General features: G+C 47.9%; 1 protein-coding gene across 1 annotated transcript; it reads left to right on the top strand.

Moving 5' to 3' along the window:
- Positions 1-975: 975 nt before the first annotated feature.
- Positions 976-18903, top strand: LOC125945669 (uncharacterized). Its single transcript, XM_049667890.1, has 6 exons — positions 976-1078; positions 4991-5140; positions 10111-10354; positions 13801-13992; positions 16709-16884; positions 18880-18903. Exons 1-6 carry the CDS (start codon positions 995-997, stop codon positions 18901-18903), a joined length of 870 nt encoding a protein of 289 aa, XP_049523847.1. The 5' UTR covers positions 976-994.
- The last annotated feature ends 1153 nt before the right edge of the window (positions 18904-20056 follow it).

Genomic DNA, 20056 nt, shown 5'->3' with positions numbered 1-20056 from the left:
TATCCTAAGTGGAAAAGCCGCCACGGTTGCTCCAAAAGTACTGAAAACTGGGGGCTCGTGCCGCCGGGGTGGGACCGGCCACCTTAAGGAGGATTAACCCTCGCTCAGTTCACAGCGACAACGACTATGGTCCAGTTATAATCCAAGTACGCTGCCGTACCTGGCATGTTTCACGCCCACATGCAGAAGTTCCATGTTTACCAAAAGTTCCTCTCAGCTGTCTTTCTTTCCCTCTCACTGCTCCGAAAAGCACACTGCTGTTCGGTTGGCGCAATATGTATATCCTACTTGTACCGAGAGTCCCCGGAATCGGTAAGCTCGGATTTGGAGGATCACAGCGACCATCCGAGAATGGCATATATGTATCTGCAACTGAAAGTGTTTTCAAACACCGCCGGAATACTTGGCGCAGTAATAGACGCACAGGCTCTACGACCCCGCATCTTTCCTTTCGTTTCCACAGAACGTTTTCACATCATCCTGCAGATTGCTCCAGGTAAAAAGCACATGTTGAGTAATCAGGCAGTCCAGTAACCATCTCAATTAATAAAGGTATATCAAACATGAAGCACATCTTTTTCAGCGACCCTCTCTGACTGTTATTAAAAACGTTTCCCGTCCGAAAGAAAAAAAGAAAAGGGGGGGGGGGGGGGCGTAAAGCAAAAGGAAAGGCAAACAGGAAACCACACAGTAAGAGTATATCCACAATGTCCGACAGTCTTATGGCATGAAGATCTGTTCTCAGCATACCAAGAGCCGAGTTCGCTGGAAGTTCGTCCACCTGAATTGTTCTTCGCAATTGGCCAATCACGTCAAACTAGAGCACGTCATTAAAGTTGTCCAGCCATTCGGCAACGATCGCAGCTGTTACGTTACTGCATAGTTGGCCACTGATTGGTTGAAGACGCCTCTAGCGTATTGAAATGGTGTGTCGATCTTTACCCGGAGGTTTCTTCAAGATTGTTTTCCCTTTGCAGGTTTTGCGGTGGGTTACATGTACGCTATCGAGCAGGCGCATTTGGAGCTACAGCGACGCCGTACCGCATGGAGTGTTGAAAGCAGCGATAATGATATGAAGGTGAGCGAGATGATTTTATTCATTTTCACGTGGTTTGTCGTAGGGTAAACACCTGAAAAACACTTGACGCACAACTGCAGTCAGGCTCTGCCGCTGCTGCTTTGCTGCAAGTGTTGCACTGTTCATGGCTGAGGACGTTCTGCTGCTTTGGTTGAGTTCAGGGGTTTAATTCCCAACCTCTGCGGCCGAATTATTTTGGGGGTGGTATGCAGAAGCCGCCGCGTATTCCGACCTAGCCTCTTCTGGGCAGTTGTCGCGATTTCGCGGCATTCCGAATCTGAGGTCATCAATCCAAACCGGACGCTTATGCGAGAGAACTTTGATTTTCACGCGTGTTTTCATCCACCAAACGACGCCTCACCTCCTCATGTCGCCGTATTTGATATAACAGTGCTTTGTGCATGGTGCTTCCCACGAGGGTGAAAGCTCCAACGAACTCAGTCAGCTGCATTCACTCGTGTGGAGAAATTCCAATTCGCCATCTGTGCAATATTGAGTGTTTTACAGAATGCCATAAGATGCGACGTGGTTTACCTGTCAAGTATTGAGTTTGTTTAGTTGAAGAACTCGCGAATATAAAGACTTTTTTGTGCTAGAGGCCCGTTTCAATTTTTTTAAACAAGTCTAATAACTACAGCCGGAGTAGCAAATGATGTCAGAACAATCTTGATTATTCTTGCCTCGCATAAAAGTATTTCTAAATGCAATTTCAATGCTTTATTTTTTCAGACAGGAATATCCGGGCTATAATAGGTTAGGTGCATTTAAAGAACTCTAGGTGGTCGCAATTATTCAGGTGTTCGTCAGAATCCATTTAGCAGTTTCAGTTCACTAAGATTGAATCATAGTGAACCAAGTTCACTATGTTTGCAGCTCTCTAAAATTAACTGTACCGCCAAATTGAACAGAGAAAAGGAAGGGACAAAGCGGTCAAGTGACAACTTCCAGGTGACTTTAGAGGTAACATCATCACACATAAATGAAAACAGAAATAAAAAACAGAGAGCAAGAGGAACAAAGAAAGAGAACATTCATGATGGCAGAAAAAATGAAAACGATAGAAAGTAAAAGAAAAATTTCCTATGGCAGCTAAGCCACAATTAAGAAGAGCCACACTTTGGCAAGCATGTCGTTCAGTTATTGTTTTGCTATATCCCTATAGATACCGCGTTTCGTTTTTTGACGCTAACGTATTCTCCTGCTACCCATGCCACTTCCGTCGCCTTCGCGATCTCTTCGACTATACTGTCATGAGAGTGTGTCTACAGAAATTGGCAGTTCTTAATTACTGCTTTGCAACTGCACCTATCACAGTGCGCGGGCACATGTTCTTCGAGGTTCTTTCGGCACATACCATGCTACTTGCAACAGGTCACAGAGATAGACAATAATTTTTCATTTGTTCATCCCCTGTCTGTTCTTCAACTGTGCACTAAACAAAGTCATTGAACGCCAACTAGGCCAAACCTGTGCGTAATTGACCAACCTTATATGAACGAAGTTTTCAGCTTAATTCTCTTGGCCCACCATTGTTTGTAATCGCGATACTACGGTCTTGTTTTGTCTTGTCCTAGTGTTAACTTGAACTTTAAGCCTTGGAGCAAGTGAAGGTCGCCTCCCTGCTTCGTCGTAAGGCAACTGGCAATAGATGGCATAAAAGAACGTGGCAGTGACGGAGGAGGCGATGCCTCCAGTGCGGAATGATAAGCGGAGTCGTTCATTGTGCCAAAGATAGGTGTCGCCAGTGGCCCTGCTCTTCTAAGGCTTTCACGGCAGCGTAAAAAAATGGTTCGGCCGATGGGTTTGGCACACACATCAGAGAGGCGCTAATTTTGATCTCGAGAACAGCGAACGGCAATGGTAGTGATCAGCGGCGAACTAAGAGTTCAGACGGCGTGAAGAGTACTGTGCCGGCGTCTACAGAGTCACAGATATACTGACAAGAGCAGAAGACCAGGCAGGTATGACGGTATCTTCTGAAACGGTGATTTTGCGACAAGGGTCCTTGTGAAGGCTGCAATGAAGCTATACGAGGTAAAAACTTCATGCGTCAATCACAATATATTTACTACTTTATTGAAGAGTAAACAACAGACCTCGCATAGTTCACCGAGAAGGACAGGAAAAAGCAAATGCATCAATTGTATACGCATACAAATTGGGAAAACAATTCAGCGAATAATTTCCGTGGACATAATAAACGTGCGCTCCTAAAACATTCAGTACGCGTCACACATAAACGGTCCAAATTTCCTGTAAATATGCAGCTTCCGCGGTTTTTGGTTCTCTTTAGGGAACGGGAAAACCATGGGAGCGTTTATATGACATCTCTAAGCGGCCCAAAACAAATGTTTGCAATTTTAACGCGAGAGCATTAAGGGACCTCTTGTCCCAGACCATGCGGTGTCGGCGTCCGGCGCCGTAGCTGTCGTTAACGTCCTATGAGCAAACAAATATTCTTTAGCCACTAAAGTAATTTAAAGTTGCTCAAAGTCTGGCTTACATTCTGTACAAAGTTATTCCTCGGAATTTTGAAAATGGCAGCCCACAAACAAGCATTGTTAGACAACACACCGACATCGCATGTCTTTTATGTTAAATCTTCTCATACTGAAATATTTAAAGTGCGAAACAAGAAAGCTCGGCTTCATGCATAGCGTTCACCCGCAGTGTTTCCAGTAGACATCAAGGTCACATAAGCTGCAGTTGCTGCGGAGGGAAATGGTAGGAAAAGTGGTTGGCGCGCGCTCCATCGGGCTTTCCTCGCCTCAGATGAGTCAGCGTCCATATGGGAAGGCCTCGCCTGGTGCGTTCTGCCGAGCAGCAGGCTGCATTTGAGCAACGGCACCACAAATTCGTTCTAGAATGGGCTCGTCGTCGACGTGCCGACTTTAGCGTGAGGCCTTCTGAAACCATGCGAAACGTCAGCGAAGAGCCGCGGACCTCGAGTTGCTGGAGCGGGATGTTGAGGACAACCGTCAGGGAAGAGCCGTCGACCCCAAGCGATCGTCTTGCCCTCCGGGAACCCGACAGCGGTGGCGCTCGCCTTGTAACTACGGGAAAGTAGTAGGTCAGGTACACACACGCCAAGCTTCGCTTACCCCCATATTCTCGACAGGGGAAGGGCTAGCGATATTTTATTGCGATAGCAATTATATGGACACTCAAAAGCAGATTTCTGCCGTCGCCGTCGCCGTCGCCGTGAGGTTCCGTATGACGTCAATGGAGATGAAATCGTCGCCGCACGCCGAACGCTGTATGTGCGAGTGAAAGGGCGCGAGGGGCGCGCGCTTTCACGGGGAGTGAACGCACGGCGGAGAAGAAACGCGCGTTCTGCTCCGTGCTCGCTTAAGGGCTGCAGAAGTAGGCGTCTCTTTCCTCCTTTACAATCACCATATATGTAGAGCAAACGCGCCTTCTTCCGACGCGCGAGAGGCCGTGGGGGAGGGGGGGGGAGGGAAGGGAGGCGACGTTGAGCTGCGGCACCAAGTGCCTATTTATATCAGAGGCTCCGGCAACAGTCACCAACGCCGCACGCATTTTGAGCGAACGCGGGCAAAACGCCGACGGCGTCGACAATAGTTCTGCGTGTTGCCGGTGCTGCTGCATGTCCAAGTTTATACAGCTGATAAAGCTAATATCATTACTCCGTATAGCTCTCTACAAATTTGCTATCGCAATTGATGCTTCGCCTTTCAGGTGAAACTGCGACAACTTTTTCTCGTTTAATTCCTAATTGCCTCATACTGTACCATTTGTCTGCACGTTGTCTCTAACGTTCCCCACATTTCCTCAAGATATAAACTTCGTGTGTGATTTTTTTTAATCAGTGACAACATACATACAGTGTATTTGAGCACTTCTAGTCGCATTCACAGCTACGCTGTAAAACGCACTGTATACCTTTCGCAGATGGTGGTTGAAGACCTTCCCGGCTGGGTTTACGGTGACGCGACTGTCGCATACCGGCAGGAATTCACGTGGACAATCTACGTGGTGTTCCTGATCCCGGCATTACGATCACTCAACGCCATCGAATACGAGCTTTCGTCGGGCCTTGCCGTAAGTACAGCAAAGAACAATGCAGGTGCCCAATGAAGCATTTGTAAAATTCTGTAAGACGGTTGGGCCCCGTAGGGTTGTTTTTCAAACAGGAACTCTCGTGCACAGTGCATGCATTACTGCCTCTTAGTGCGGTCCTGCCATGGAGGAAGCGCGACCTCGAAGATCATCCGAGAATCACTTCGACAATTTTATGTCGTCGGGGATAGTTCCGTTACAGTGTTCTCTGTGTCACCGAGAGGGAATGTATTGCAGCAATTCTATGGCCTTTATCACCGACAAACCGCCCCTTACACTCCCCCCTCACTTGTGCCCTTTCATATCGAGGCGGTGTGCCAAAGCGGGGCTCTTTAATGGAAAGAATTGCTACTAGTCTTTGGAGGAGAGTTCTGGGTGGGCATTTCTCACGCATGCGCAGCATGGGAGGGAGGATAGGGAGTGTGGGCGTGTTCTACTCCGAGCGGCCCCGGTGGCCGCGTATCTTGAGGCCGCTCGAGGCCGCTGCATCTTGAAAGCCATCTGCGTCAAGGATACAGTCCGCGCCGCGCGCTGTGTTTTCGCGGTCCCTCGGAGTAGAACGTGCCCCCCCCCCCCTCCCTACCCTTTCCACGGAGCGTTGCGCGCGACGGAAGAAGGCGCGTTTTCTTCCCGCTTCCCTCCCTTGCGTGCGCGAGATTGAGCCGTGATCGCCGGCTCACCATCACACGCTTTCTCTCGCACACGCAGCATACGGTGTGCGGCGACAATTTTATCGCCGTTGGACTGTATACGGAACCTTACGGTGACGGAGGTGCCAGAAATGCGCCTGGAATGTAAACCCGTGAGCAAAAGTATACGGACCAGGGGTTGCACGATAAAGCCGATTCTTTCCTCTGCCTGTGAACGCAACTTGAAATACTGCAGTCCACACTTGGCATTGCGAACTTTTCAGTGTACCCATTAACTCCAGTTTATGCCTGTTAATTACGAAGAAATTCTGTTTTTTCGGCAACCCCAAGTCCGTATACTTTTGCTTACGGGTGTACATATAATTGCTATCGCAATAAAAGACGAGTTCAGTCGATTTCGCTATGAATCAGGGGATATAAATCGATCGACGACCGACAATAATTTGCAGTGCAGAAGGGGACAACGAGAAAGGGCGTGACAATTAAGGCATGGTGGACAGACAGACAAAGCTCTGGCATGTCTGGTCTATTTGGTCGTCCCGTTTGAGTGCTATAGAATTGTCCTTGTCAAACCATCTAGCCCAACTGTACTTCGATGCGGAGCGATACCATGAGACAAGTGGATTATTTCCTTTAATGATAACCACCTTTCTCTGACCAACACAACCGAATACAACCGGTTGCATTCGGGTCCAGTGCGCCTTGCGTAAGGATTTGTTGTTGTGCTTCATGGATAATAGGAGCAAATCTAGCAAACAGATATCATCTGCTATCTTCCAAACTTGAAACGGAGGTGTGCAAGTTGGAAGGGGCCATTGCTTCTCGTTCAAAGAGTCTGTTCGGAACGCTTACACACGACCGTGAACAAGACTTCACACAGACGTACTCGCAGAAGCAATTCAACCCAGTGCTGCTACTCGGCTCCTAATGGGTATACGCAATGCATAGATAGATGCTTCCCTATGGAGCTATCAACCTAGCGATAATTGATTTTACCGTACCTTAGATTTGCTGCGGAGAACGTTAGCGCGAAGCTAGGAACACGCGACGACGGAAAAAGGACCGCTAATTGGAAGTAGTGTTCAACTTTCCTTATATCATCATCCGGTGCTCCTTTGCTTCGCGCTTATATTTCCCACAGAAAGCATAGCGTATTGTTACGGGGCGCCTCCTTGCATCAAGGAAGAAGAAAACGATCACCGGGGGACGCTGCGCGTGTTCAGCCATCTTGGCCATCTCAGCCAACAGTCCCTGTTGATAAATCTTGTCCCGCATCTACCTGTTTGACACCCCGTCACACATTGGTGGGAGGTGCGGGGTACTCTCGCCAGACGACGGAGCTCCGAAGCAGTCGGCGCTGCGGTGCGACCACCATGGCACACCAACCAGAATCTGCTTCTGCGCCGCGGACACCGATTGTAGTAGTCCAACCCCGAGACCCTGGAACGTTCAACGGGACCGATGGTATCGACGTTGAGCAATGGCTTACGCTATACGAACGGGTGAGCGATTCCAACCACTGGGACCTGACAGTCATGCTGGCCAATGTGGTGTTTTATCTTAGTGGAACGGCGAAGTCACCCCACTGAACAGTCCTTCACCATCTACCCTGCCATCTCGTGACGTCGTGCACGTATCCTGATTGAAGCCGTACTTTTCCGTCACCTCCTCGTGTAATTAGTCTGCGCCGAGACGGCGCTCAGCCCGCCGGGGCGGTTAGATGTTACGGGCCGCCTCCTTGCATCAAGGAAGAAGACGACGATCGCCGGGGGACGCTGCGCGTGTTCAGCCATCTTGGCCATCTCAGCCAACAGTCCCTGTTGATAAATCTTGTCCCGCTTCTACCTGTTTGACACCCCGTCACAGTATCAAGTAGCTGAATGCGCTGTTATTTTTAGATTCGCGCAGCAATTACTAGACAAACTTGACTTTTGGCATTTATGTTCATCTGCGCCTCATTTTCGGTGCACATATTCTAGACACAAATGCGTTACTCTTGAAACGGGTGGCCAAAGATGTCACCTTGCCATCAGTGAAAGTGTGGCTGTTTTCTTCTCGTTCATTCAAATTTATCTCGTTCCTCTTCTTCGCTTCTCCAGTTTTACGGCGATTGCTCGAGGCTTACTAGTTATTTTTCGGAGCGGGCTTACTAGTGGGCACCAGCTGAATCTGATACAAACACACAGAAACACAGCGTTTGTCTTCCACACTACACTAGGTGACCGCAGAAGCTGAGGCTAGGAAGCACTGCAGGAGAGATCGAAGATGTCCAAAGCATGGCATGTATGCCATGTTTCTGGCTCCGCAACTGCTTCCGGCACATGCAGTTAGAAAAAGGTATGACCTTCGAGGTCCGCTTCCGTTACCCAGAGGGAGCCTTCGCTGCGGTGTGCATTTAAACTCCACCTATAGAAGCAATCACAGAGATGTTCGCAAGTTGCACTGGCTCGATGATCTCGTTGTGAGCGGATAGCCCCGGTCAACGCGACTAGTGCGGTCACAGCGTCTCTTGCTACTTTCGAAGGCCCACCGACTGACGCTCCCTCTGGTTGAGCTGCCTAACTCGATCTGTTGAACCCTTTGCCGTCGATGTAGCCCTTTCTTTAGATGAATCCATGGCGGGTTGCCTGTGAAACAGCCCTAAGCCAGGTTCCTTTCTATGTCTTGAAAACTTAAACTAAACTGAAACTAAGGATTTTCATAGCTCTCGTATGTCTGGGCTTATCAGCAAAGGTGCGTTTATTAGTCTACAAAGATATATAAAAGCTGAAAGATTTCAGTAAGAATTCGGCACGCATTCCATGTCTGAGTCTGTATATGCGTTTTGGGGCACAATGCTCAGCCTCCTTTTGTTTTGCAACATTGCGCCTAGTAAAATTAGGCATTTTGTAGCTATCGTCTATGAAATTGGTGGAAGGTGCGAGGTACTACGAACGAAGAGCGCATGCTGACTGTAGCCATGCCAATCCAAGCCAGTGGCACGGCGTGAGTCGTCTGTGTGTTCCCATAAGCTAGGTCCTTCGTGTCTCGATAGCAATAACAAATCTAAAAAAAACGCCAACATGACGTCCGAACATTGCTGCCGAGGTGAGATGAGGAAAGCGAAGGCGTACCACAGCAATCACTTTTCGTGAAAGGTGCACATGAGACAATTTCACCGACGATTACGATACTCCCTAATGCGAAATGTGAGTGCAGCTGCATACGTGTTTTCATTTTGCGATATATTGAGGCAAAAAAAATTTCAGAGGCATGTATGTACAGGGTGGTCCACTCTCACTACGAACACGGCGCAGCGTGGCCGCGCTCTGCGGAGCGCCAGCGCACATCGTGCGGCCGCGCATCGAAGCTTACGCGGCGCAGGCGCACAGGGGCTTGGAGGTGCAGTTTCGTGTATTGTGTCGTGTGCAAAAGCACGGCGCGTTCTCGCGCTTTAGCAGAGACACGAAGCCCCGCCTACTTCGATGCGCGGCCGTGCCGTATGCGCTGGCGCTCTGTGGATCGAGTGCGGCCATGCTGCGTCATGTTCGTACTAAGAGTGGAAGACCCTGTAGGTACAGTGCTGCTGCAGACGAAGCACTCCCACCGGTTGCGTCGCTCATTGTTCAGAAAGAACTGGCCGACACTATTTCGTATTATGATTATATATTACCATGTGCTCGTGACAGTGAAGAACTACTCTGTGTATAAAGTGTTAGTTACAAGTTAAATTCTTTATTGGGCGAATTTGTGCCCAGCAAAACAAGCAACATTCAAGCGCAACGATTGCGGTGAGCAGAGTCGGCGATTGTCGAAATTCTGATCAGCGGGTCATGCGCGTCGGCTTTTATACAAGACTCGTCGAAGGTTCCAGTGCAATTGCTGGTGCCCGCGTGCCGCGCATGCCGTCAGATTACACACTAGGGCGCCATCGCGTAGTCTCGTGCTGCACTGTGCTTTCCTTCTCACGATTTCGCCATACCCTCCTCCTCCGCTTTCTCCCTCATGGTTCCGCTGCACCCTCCTCCTCCACTTACTTCCTCGCGCTCTCTTCGCTATAGCCTTTCTTTCATCTGCCGCTGTGCTCCGCGTTCGCTTTCATACTTCGCGGCGCTCGTTCGCTCGGTTACGCCGCCGACGCCGAGGGACGCCGACGCTCGCCGCAGCAGCGGGCGTTTAAGACCTGCGCTCTAAAATGGCTACTCGTTTGGCTTGAAGAAGGCAGGCTTGGCGCGATTGGTGCGACGATGCCGGGAAATATCGGCTGCCGTCGTGACGGTTTATGCAACTTGCTGCAACCCTTTCCTTTGTTCTGTATTCCAGGAAAAGCAGGCTCTGATGGGGCTGTCAGCGGTGCAGTTTGCTCTCGGCCACTTCTTCACGACGGCCGCGTTCTACGTCGCCGAGAGTGCCATCGTGATAATGCTCATGTACACGGTCAAGGTCGGCTGGAACCACGTGTCATACGCCTACGGCATCGACCCAAGCATGGTGTTGATCTCTTTCTTTCTGTACGACGTCGGCCAAGCGCTCACGCCGGTTTTAGTCACCTCGGTGTGTCCAAAAGGTGAGATTCATTTTTTGCACCAATCTGCCAAGCGCATTCCCATAAAAAGAGCCTACATCCTTGCGCCACAACTGTTCATAATAGTGAATTCCTACCACTCGTGGTGTTGCATATGCATTAATCAAGTCCACACGGCCAACATCACTTACAAATTAAAGGTATTGTGAATGTGGCCCAGCAATACAAATTTTAAAGAATGCTGGCTCTCCCGTAATCGAGAGTAGATGTAAGCATGAAATGGCTACCGGCGAAGCAGATTCAAGCGTAACTTCAAGAAGATTCAAGATTCAAGAAGATTCAAGCGATTGGCGCCGCGACACAGGCCTGAAAGCTCACTGAGCCGGAATGAACCTGTTTTAAACTGAAACTCGTTGCAAGTCTCGTCTCGGCCAAACAGCCATCCACGGCGGGACAGACGCTGCCGCGGATCTCACGGACCGCTGGCGTTGAAAAGAACACACGCAACCCTGTCTCAGCGCCAAAAAATGACAACCGTGTATGGTGCACTGTATCTGCCTTTTGAACGTCGCTATTCGAAATGACAAACTGAACTTCAGCGTAATAGAAGTTAAAGCTTGAGTGATATTGTCAACAAACATTAGAAAGAAATCGTAAGCAATATTTTTTTTTGTAACTTGTTTGGGGAGCAACTAGCGTATGTTATGCGGTCCTCAACAAGGGGTATGGGGGCTAGAGACCGAATTTTCTTACTTTTGACTGGTTACGCGGATGATCTCGTTTTGATCTCGCAATGAAGCCCGGATGTGCTCGTTTCGCGCTCGCTCCATTCTCGTCTCGAGTGCGTGGATAACGGCTCTGGATTTTGTCTCAAGGTCTCTTGAAAGTTGCCGACAACAGGAGCTAAAAGCATTTCATGCATAAATCATAAAGTGCATTGTTTAGGGTTTACCTTGCACTACAACAGTATTCGTCACCAATCTTCCGTCTAATTTCTTCCGTCTAACACACTGTTTCTCAAACGTTTACAGTACGCGACCCCTTTTTGGAGTACTAAACCTACTATGACCGCACTCCCCGCTTTATATGCCTCCTGAAAATTTATTTTTTTTTCAATACCGCAGATGCATTTGCATTTTTAAAGAACAATATTATCAAAGCATGGATCTACCAGAACGCTTAGTAGCGTTTTTAATAACGATTGATTTAAGCATTCATTTTAATAACAGGGTTGTATTTGCTTTCTTGATACAACCATATCTGCAGAACCCCAATTCAACAGCTTCGGTGCGACAAAACTGGCTGTGGATGGGATCCGTCTTCGAGGAAGTTTTCTTTGTGGCAACCGCAAGTTCAGATCGCCGTTTGTCTTACCGTTTTATCGTCCCTCTTGTGGCCAAAACTAATGTTACACTGTGAATAATAAACATATTCAGAGGTAATATATATATATATATATATATATATATATATATATATATATATATATTGTGAGCGATTTTTGCGCATGTCGTCTTTGTCATCTGTACATACGACTCATGATCGTGTGTGAGCGCTATTTGTGCATATCGTCGTCGTCATTTATACATACCACTCATCTTTTGGCTCATGTGGTGCTTCGGCTCTGTCTCGGGCGGCTGCTCTGGGCGGAACTTCTGTACGGACCAAATGACAGCTAGACACTCCTGCTAGGTGTTGGTATAGTTGTTCTCGGCAGGTGTGAGTACGCGGCTGGCATATGCAACGACTCTCTCACGCGAAGAATTGTCTAGATGAAGGAGGACGGCACCAATGTCATTGCCGCTAGCGTCTGTACGCAAGAGTCTGGTTGTACTATCATCAGAATTGCAAAGGACAGGCCCAGGTGTGAGGGCACCCTTGAGCTGGTAAAAGGCAGATTCACATTCCGGTGACCACACAAAGGGAGCACAAGAACCGAATAAGTTGTGTAAAGGAGCAGCTATAGAAGCGAAGTCGCGTATAAATTGGGGAAAATAGGAAGCGATGCCAAGGAAACTGCGCAGTTCCTTGGTGTTTTTTTAGCATGACAAAGCAAATCACCGCCGAAATCTTGTCAGGATCAGGCCGAATAGCATCCTTGCTTACAATATGACCTAGCACTTTGATTGCCTTGCTTGCGAAATGCCACTTTTCGGTGTTGAGCAGAAGACCAGCTTTGGCGACGCACGTGAGAACCTCGTTGAGACGTTGGAGAGGCTGGGCAAATGCAGATGAGAAAATAGCCACATCACCCAGATAGCACGTCTTCTACTTCAGGGCACGCAGAATGGTGTCAGTCATCAAGTTGAACACGTATAGGTCATCTGGGGTCGCAAACACAGTTTTTTTTCTTTGTTGTCTTTGTGCGTAGTAATTTGCCAGTAACTTGAACGCAGATAGAGGCAGGACGAATACTCTGCACCTTGCGGGTGATCAAGTCCGTCCACGGTAAGGTTGTCTGCGCTAAAAAAAAACGCACTTAACGCACTTAAGCTTTCTTGTGTGCTTTATAACGCAACAGTGCATTTTGCGAAAGTTCGCGCATGCAGCGTGTTAAAATAAAAAAAAAACAACAACATGGTTTTGTTAGCATTTCTATTGGATGCTAGGCGCCACGAAGTCGAAGGGGGGTATTAGGTGCGTTCCATTGCTTGTGCTCGAAACATTTTTCATTGCAATATAAAGACGATCTTCAATATTGGCCAGAATTAGAACCCACCCTTGGTTTCAGAATCCCCATCTGCAGGAGGGGTATTAACAGTCCTCTTCCTGCATGACCATCTTGATAGCCGCACCGAGCTCAGGAATATTTAGAATATCTTCAATATTGGCTAGAATTAGAACGTAACAATGGTTTCAGGATTCCCATCTGCAGCATGAGTGAGAACCATCCTCTTCCTGGCAATCTTGTTAGTTGCAACGAGCTCAGGAACATATGAATGTCTTCAATATGGGCCAGAATTAGAACCTACTCTTGGTTACGGAATCCTCATCGGCAGGATTAGTGAGAACAGTCCTCTTCTTGGCCAAATTCATAGTCTACACATTTCTAATCTCGTTGCGACTATCTTCAATAATTGCCAGAATAAGAATCCATCCTTGGTTTCGGAACCTCCTCCTGTAGGAAGGGTGCGAACAGTTCTTCCTGGCTATCTTGATCGTAGCACCCTGCTCAGGAATATACAGGATATCTTCAATATTGGCCAGAATTAGAACCTACCCTTGGTTTCGGATCTCCATCTGCAGGACGGGTGGGAACAGTCCTGTTTCTGGCCATCTTGATAATAGCAACGAGCTTAGCAATATAAAGACTATCTTAAATATTGGCAAGAATTAGAACCTACTTTCTGTTTCGGCATTCCCATCTGCAGGATGGACGAGAACAGTCCTCTTCCAGGCCATCTTGATAACATCAACGAATTTAGGAACTATGTTCAATATTGGCCGTAATTAGAACCCACCTTTAATTTCGGAATCCCCGTCTGCAGGATGGGTGAGAGCAGTCCTCTTCCTGGCCATCTTAATGGTAGCCCCAGGCGTGTTCCTCGCCGCGCTTTTGCCCGTGACGGTGCCCGACTACTTGACCACAAGCAGGAGAAACCAACTATTTGGAGGCATCGTTCCCCACTCCGGCCTCGTCTCCGTCATGATGATCATGTTCCTCGCCCAGGACTACGAAGGTACGCGCGGTCATTTTAGCGATTCCTTTGCCGCCATATACGTTTATAAAAAAAATTCTTGTTTGGTTATCGCCATAAATAAGGCTTGAGAGCTCTAGTTAAGATCGGCGAAATGAACGACCTATTTACCAAACTCGCAAAATTTAACTTACTCGGACTCACATTCGACGTAATCAAACTCAACCGGGCTCACTTGGAGTCAAACTCTCCAAAAGCATACTCGTGCGGATTCATCTGGGCTCTGACTTACCAAAAATACCACTGCCGAGGTTCCCTAGGACTCAACCTCAGCAAAAGCAAACTTAATCTCGGTCAGGCTTGGACTCACCAGTTTTTGTAAGTCTGAATAGGTCGATTCATTATCAACTTGCAGGTTTACGCTTTAGAGTATACCTTTTTTTTCACTCTTAAAGGAACAGTGATGCTGCTTGCATATTTGAGCTCGATTAGCAAATTCCAATAATATCGAACCATCAGTCTCACGAACACCGGTATATAGTCTCGGTAATAAGTTGGCCACGTTTGCGAGCGACTTTGGGGAAATCAATTTCAACTGGAGCTGTAATTGATTCCGAGCTGGAATCAAATACATGGCTGTGATCAGTGATGACGAACGTGCCTGGTAGTTCCTCGAGGCATATGCCGACGTAATTGAATCGGCCGCTTCTCGTTGGTCTTCCCGATCGTCGGCTATAGCCACGAGAGCAGTTGACTCCGCGGCCGCAAAACGTTGCCATTCGGCGGTCTTTGCGGCTCTATTTCTGCCGCCAGCGGCCTTCATCGCGCGGTTTTGAGCTAGTGTGCCTGTGTCTTTTAAAGACACGTTCACACCGAAGGCGGGACGTCTAAAGCGTACAGGCGGGTGCGGGGAAAGTGGTGGAAACCTCCTCGCAGAGCAAAAATAGCGCGCGTAAAACCAGGCGGTGGCCGGCGATCACTGCCGGACCTATTTTTCTTCCGCACCGACAAAGCTTTCCACTTTGCCGTAAGTAATCCAAATGTGAGGAAAACCAAGAGGTGTAGTCGGCTGCTTTTCTCCCGGCTCATTCTCTCTCGTTTTTGCAAGGCCGGACTAATCACGAGACCTTTCTCGTACTTGCCCGACCGTTGTGCGCAAGCGTGAGATGCGCGAGCCACCTCTGGGGACTTTTGCTTCAAGAAATCTGTCTTTCCATATATGTACTACAATACTATGGATGAGGACATTCCTCCATTGGTTCCTAGTCGAGGTGGACTATACACGACTGCGGGTAAATATTCCGGAATAAGCATAATTTTCGTTTGTCTTTGGTGGCGCCACCATAAAGCTTGAGCTCGTGACTGCGAGGGCCTATATTAGAATCTCTTGTTGGTTAAACTTTAAGACCGCAGCTCTTGGTGCCCATTCTTGTGCTGAGTGTCGGCCTAACCGAGCGAACGAGCACAGCGAAGCAGGAAAGAGTCAACACGGAGCACAGTAGGGGATCAAGGACGGCGAGAGCGAAGAGAGCGCGAGTAGCAAAGCGAAGGAGGAGGCTGCAGCGAAAGCATGAGGTGAAAAACAGAGGATAAGAGTATGGCTAAAAGGTGAGGAGGAAAGCGGAGTGCCGCACGAGACATGTCCCATGGCAGCGAACAGACGTGTGGCGAGATCGTCCACCGCGGTCTTGGGCTTCGGACCCACTGCGCATGCGCTACTTCGCCTGCGCTGCTCGCGAGCCACGCGTCTTGTGTTCACGCTTTCTTTCTGATCCGTGAGCGACACAACCGGTGGAAAAGCTTCGTCTGCCGCTGCTGCTAAATGAGCTCAGGATGAGCGCTGCCGCCGAGAGGACCCTGTCGTTCAGAATCAAATTATTCGCCGCAATAGACAGCGAATTCAAAACGCCTAAACATCTGCGCTGAAAAGTCGCATTAGGGAGTATCGTAGTTGTTCGTGAATTTTTTATTGATTTTTTTATGTTTTTGCGCTGTGCTATCATTTCCTTAATCTACTTCTGCAGTAGATGTTCCTTTTCTTTGCTTCACCATGGGGGGGGGGGGGGGGGGGCTTGCACGGAGGATTCCTGCCAAGGGGAGTGAATTGACCCGGTGCGAAGCACTGGGAGGGGGCGTCGGAGGGGGGGGGGGGCTTTAGCTGCCACAGACCAATTAATACTGACACGTTGTTGCTGCGAATTCGTTTAGTGTTAAATATTCGCTTCAGTTCTTGTTCAACGCTGGGCGATGCATACGCTGAGCCTGCCATGCGGCACGTACTTTTGACGTCGACGATGACCGAGCTACTAGCTGAGCGCTGAATACACACTGCGTAGAGGCAAACATTATGTTACGTTCACCCCAGTGACACGGCCCAGCCAATGACGACAAAAAAAAAAAAGAAACTGACGCTTGGCCATTAGAGACTCTGTATCGGGCGCTATGATCCCGTTCGGGCAGACGTTTAGGCGGCCGACGAAGAAAAGCGCGTTTTTCTCCGTAGTATCTAGGCTAAGACACAATTAGAAGCAAGAATCCCAATCAAAAGGTGCGCAGATTTCACTCTGGTGACTTTACGGCTCGGGTAAATGCGGGAAAAGTTGTCCTGGGTGAACCCATCAGCGGCGCTGGCGGGAGTGTCTTCCCTCAAGATTTTCGCTGATCTTCTTGAATAGCCATTTGAATAGCAATGAAAGAATGATAGCAATGAAACGAGTCAATAAATGCGAGGTTCTCTACCGCATTGCTTGCTTCCCAGGAGGTGCTGGCTGGTCCCTGGTGACCAGGCATGTCATGGGTAACAAAGTCACCATACTGGAGATATGGACGCTCATGCTTGGTTCCAACGTGGTCGTCGCGTTCCTGATCTGGTACCTCCCGCAGATCCTCCCGTGGTGCGCCGACAACCCGCGCAGCCCAGTATTCTTTCTCACGGTGAGCATGGTTTGGAGAATGCGGAGACTATGGAGTCTTAGAGTTGTCCGCGAAACGTATTTGCCTCCACGGAATACCGTATTACTAGAGAATGTTGACGCGAGCTGTCGCATTGGCGGCGCAATCTTGTGGACGTTCAATACTCAACAGGAGAGGACACAAAGCTGTTACAGCGACGAGAAACCGTATTATCTAATTAGCTACTGGCGGAAAGTGTCGGTTGTGAAGTAATCGTCGTCGTCGGCGAGGTCATTAACAGCAATGCTGGTATGTCCGGGTTGCCACTGAAATATAGTTTCACGCCCTTTAGCGATAGCTTGACGGTGGTCCTCTTGCCTCATATGCCAGCTGCTCATGAGTGCTGTGATATAGGTCAAAATGCGTACCCTGAAGTGCTGCCGCAGAGTCGCAAAATATGAACCACTTCCGCGGTGTTTCATGCAAGAAAGTATTTTGCAGCAGCACGTATGGCAGCAAGCTCTGGTGCCGTTGATGCTCTGTCATGTGTGACAATTTGAATTTGATTGTAGTTTTCTTAGCCAGAATGAAAGTGGCACCTGAAGAGCTGGTAGATGAGATCGAGTCATCGGTATAGATGTGTATCCGGTCCCTGTATGTCTCATTCATTAGTAGCAGCGTCATCTGTTTCAGTGTTATTTTTGGCTAATTGGTCGCTGTCTGAAGTTTTCGCTATTCGACGTGATTTACCAAGAAGCCCCAGCTGCTCTTGAGAACATTTCAAACGCGTTGAGGTTGATCAAAGTGCCACAAGATGTCACTACTAACGTTCTTACAGCCGTCCACGTCAGCGGTAACCCCTTCTTTCGCGAGGGAGTAATATGCGTTGCGGCGAGGTATAACTGTCATAATGTAATGTAGTTTTCTGTATATTGAATACTTAGTGACATGAAAGGGAACTTGAGAAGAAAAACTTTCCGGGGGGGGGGGGGGGGGACATTTTGCTTGTTAGTCACATGACAAAAAATGGCCGCCGGTATTTAAGACTGTTCCACGTGCGCTGCTAGATTGTGGAAGCCACCATGCTAGTTAATTCTTGACCACGCCTGTTAGAAATTCAATGAAGTGCTTTTTATCTTTGTGGATGCATTCACTATTTGTTAAACACTTTTGTGTACTGTTCAATTTTGCTGCTCAGACAGGCGGGAGCGAGGGCCCGTCAAGTTGCCTTATCGACAGCTTTACCTTTTCAATCCTTTATGTACAATTATAGGCTACATGAATAAACTGATTTATTTATTTATTTATTTATTTATTTATTTATTTATTTATTTATTTATTTATTTATTTATTTATTTATTTATTTATTTATTTATTTATTTATTTATTGATGGCTATGTCCATGAAGGCGCTGACGAACGCTCCCAGGGCTAGGATTGTAAAAGAATACCCAATAAATGTTACGGGAGCCTAACAGCCATGGTATCTGAAGTGGTAAAGCACAACACGCGAAATGCGGAATATATGGGCGTGGTTCCCATCTGCCGCAAGTGATCTTTTCGTCCACTTTCATTTCCGGCATTGTATTTAGGCGTTGCAATTAGCGTTCTCTGTTAATCTGTGTTGCTCAAGTGGAGGAGGCTTTAAAACGTCACGGCGGTAAACACCAAGCCACGTACATTAGACAAAAAGCTATCTTTCAAAGCACTATTTTCGTTGAAATCACGGTAAGAGTTGATTACGCGTGAAAAGAGACAGTAAGCCAAACTTCCTTTTTTTTGCGTTGATAGACAATCGCCTATACGTCTACGTCACGTCCTGAATTTCAAATTATTGAGTGGCCTTTGGGACGTTGTTGCGCAGCAAAAGTTTTCGAAACTTGCAAGTTCAGCATTTTAATCCTTTAAAATGCGAAGTTTATCTTTGCCCACAGAAAGGTTATTTAGTCGGCGCAGACGCAGTAAAATCCAACTCATATGGGAACGTGAATTCGGTGTCGTCACTCTTCTGATTTCTGTGTCTTTTCGGGCTTATCAGGCCGCCTCTCGAAGTAACAGCTAGTGGCTTTATTTTTTTAGTTACAGAAGGCAAATTTACTAAAGAAGCTGAACTTTCGGAATAGCATATCTTGCTTATCGAATTACTCCCACTTTACATATCGGATATCGGGGTTTCAACCTTTTTGTGTGGGCCAATCTTTTGATAGCAGTCTAAAAATGTGAGAAATTTGCGTTGGCACGTGCAGTTTCAAACTGTGGGCCGATCGCGGCGATAGTGCAGTCTAACAGGGTGACCCATTTCCCATAAGCATGGGCAGTTGAAACATGTGTGCCGATCCCGAACATCAGTGCAGTCAAGTAATTTAACCAGTCCGACGCTCCCCCAGCTCCCCTCACCCGAATGGCGACGTGATAGAGTGCCGTGCGCAAGGACTTCTCCCCCATTCTCATTCCCAAGTTCCCTACTCGTTCGAGAACACATTGTAGTTGATCAACTTAAACTAAAATTTGAATCGCCTTCCCACCTTTTTTTTTTTATAGTGTCTCTAAGTCCGTCGTTGAAGTGCGTTTTCTTTACCTGCGCCAGATTCAGTCTCCTTCCTCCCACCGCTTTGTATTCACAGAAGAAATATTGGAAAGGCGACACTAGAGAAACAGAGGTCGATGCAACGCCCGTCCAGAGAGACCCGACCCGCTTCGAAGAGCTGCCGCCAGACGTGCATCCGATAATTCTGACCAGAGACCTCAGAAAGGTGAGAAACGCCTAGGACGCTGTGGTGCTCGGTAAATGGGGAAAAAAATCCAAGATTATCGGCGCACTTCAAGCTCAAAGAACAAAAGCCAGCGCCGTGAAATCCTGTATGAGGGGCTAACTGCAGCGCCCGAACACGATTCCTATTGCCCACAGGTTTTTGTGCAATAACAATTAATCCGGACACGTGAGGCGTGTTCGCGCTTTTTATGAAAACAAACCTCTACCGCTGCCAATAGGTGTGAGAACTGGTTTATGCTGATTCGCTGTCTCTGACTTATAATTTGCTTGGGTTGAAATATCTGAAAATAGTGCATAATTTTTTTTTTCGTGGATAGGTACTTGGAAAAGCTTTAGTCTTGGACGGCCTGGATCTGACAGTGTACGAGCGCAAGGTTACCGTTCTGCTGGGTCAAAATGGCATGGGCAAGACCACCTTGATGAGGATCCTGACAGGTGAGTC

This window comes from Dermacentor silvarum, chromosome 5, assembly GCF_013339745.2.
Source record: "Dermacentor silvarum isolate Dsil-2018 chromosome 5, BIME_Dsil_1.4, whole genome shotgun sequence".
Lineage (NCBI taxonomy): Eukaryota > Metazoa > Arthropoda > Arachnida > Ixodida > Ixodidae > Dermacentor > Dermacentor silvarum.
Note: the sequence above shows the minus strand (reverse complement) of the source record. Positions and strands in the feature narration are given on the sequence as shown.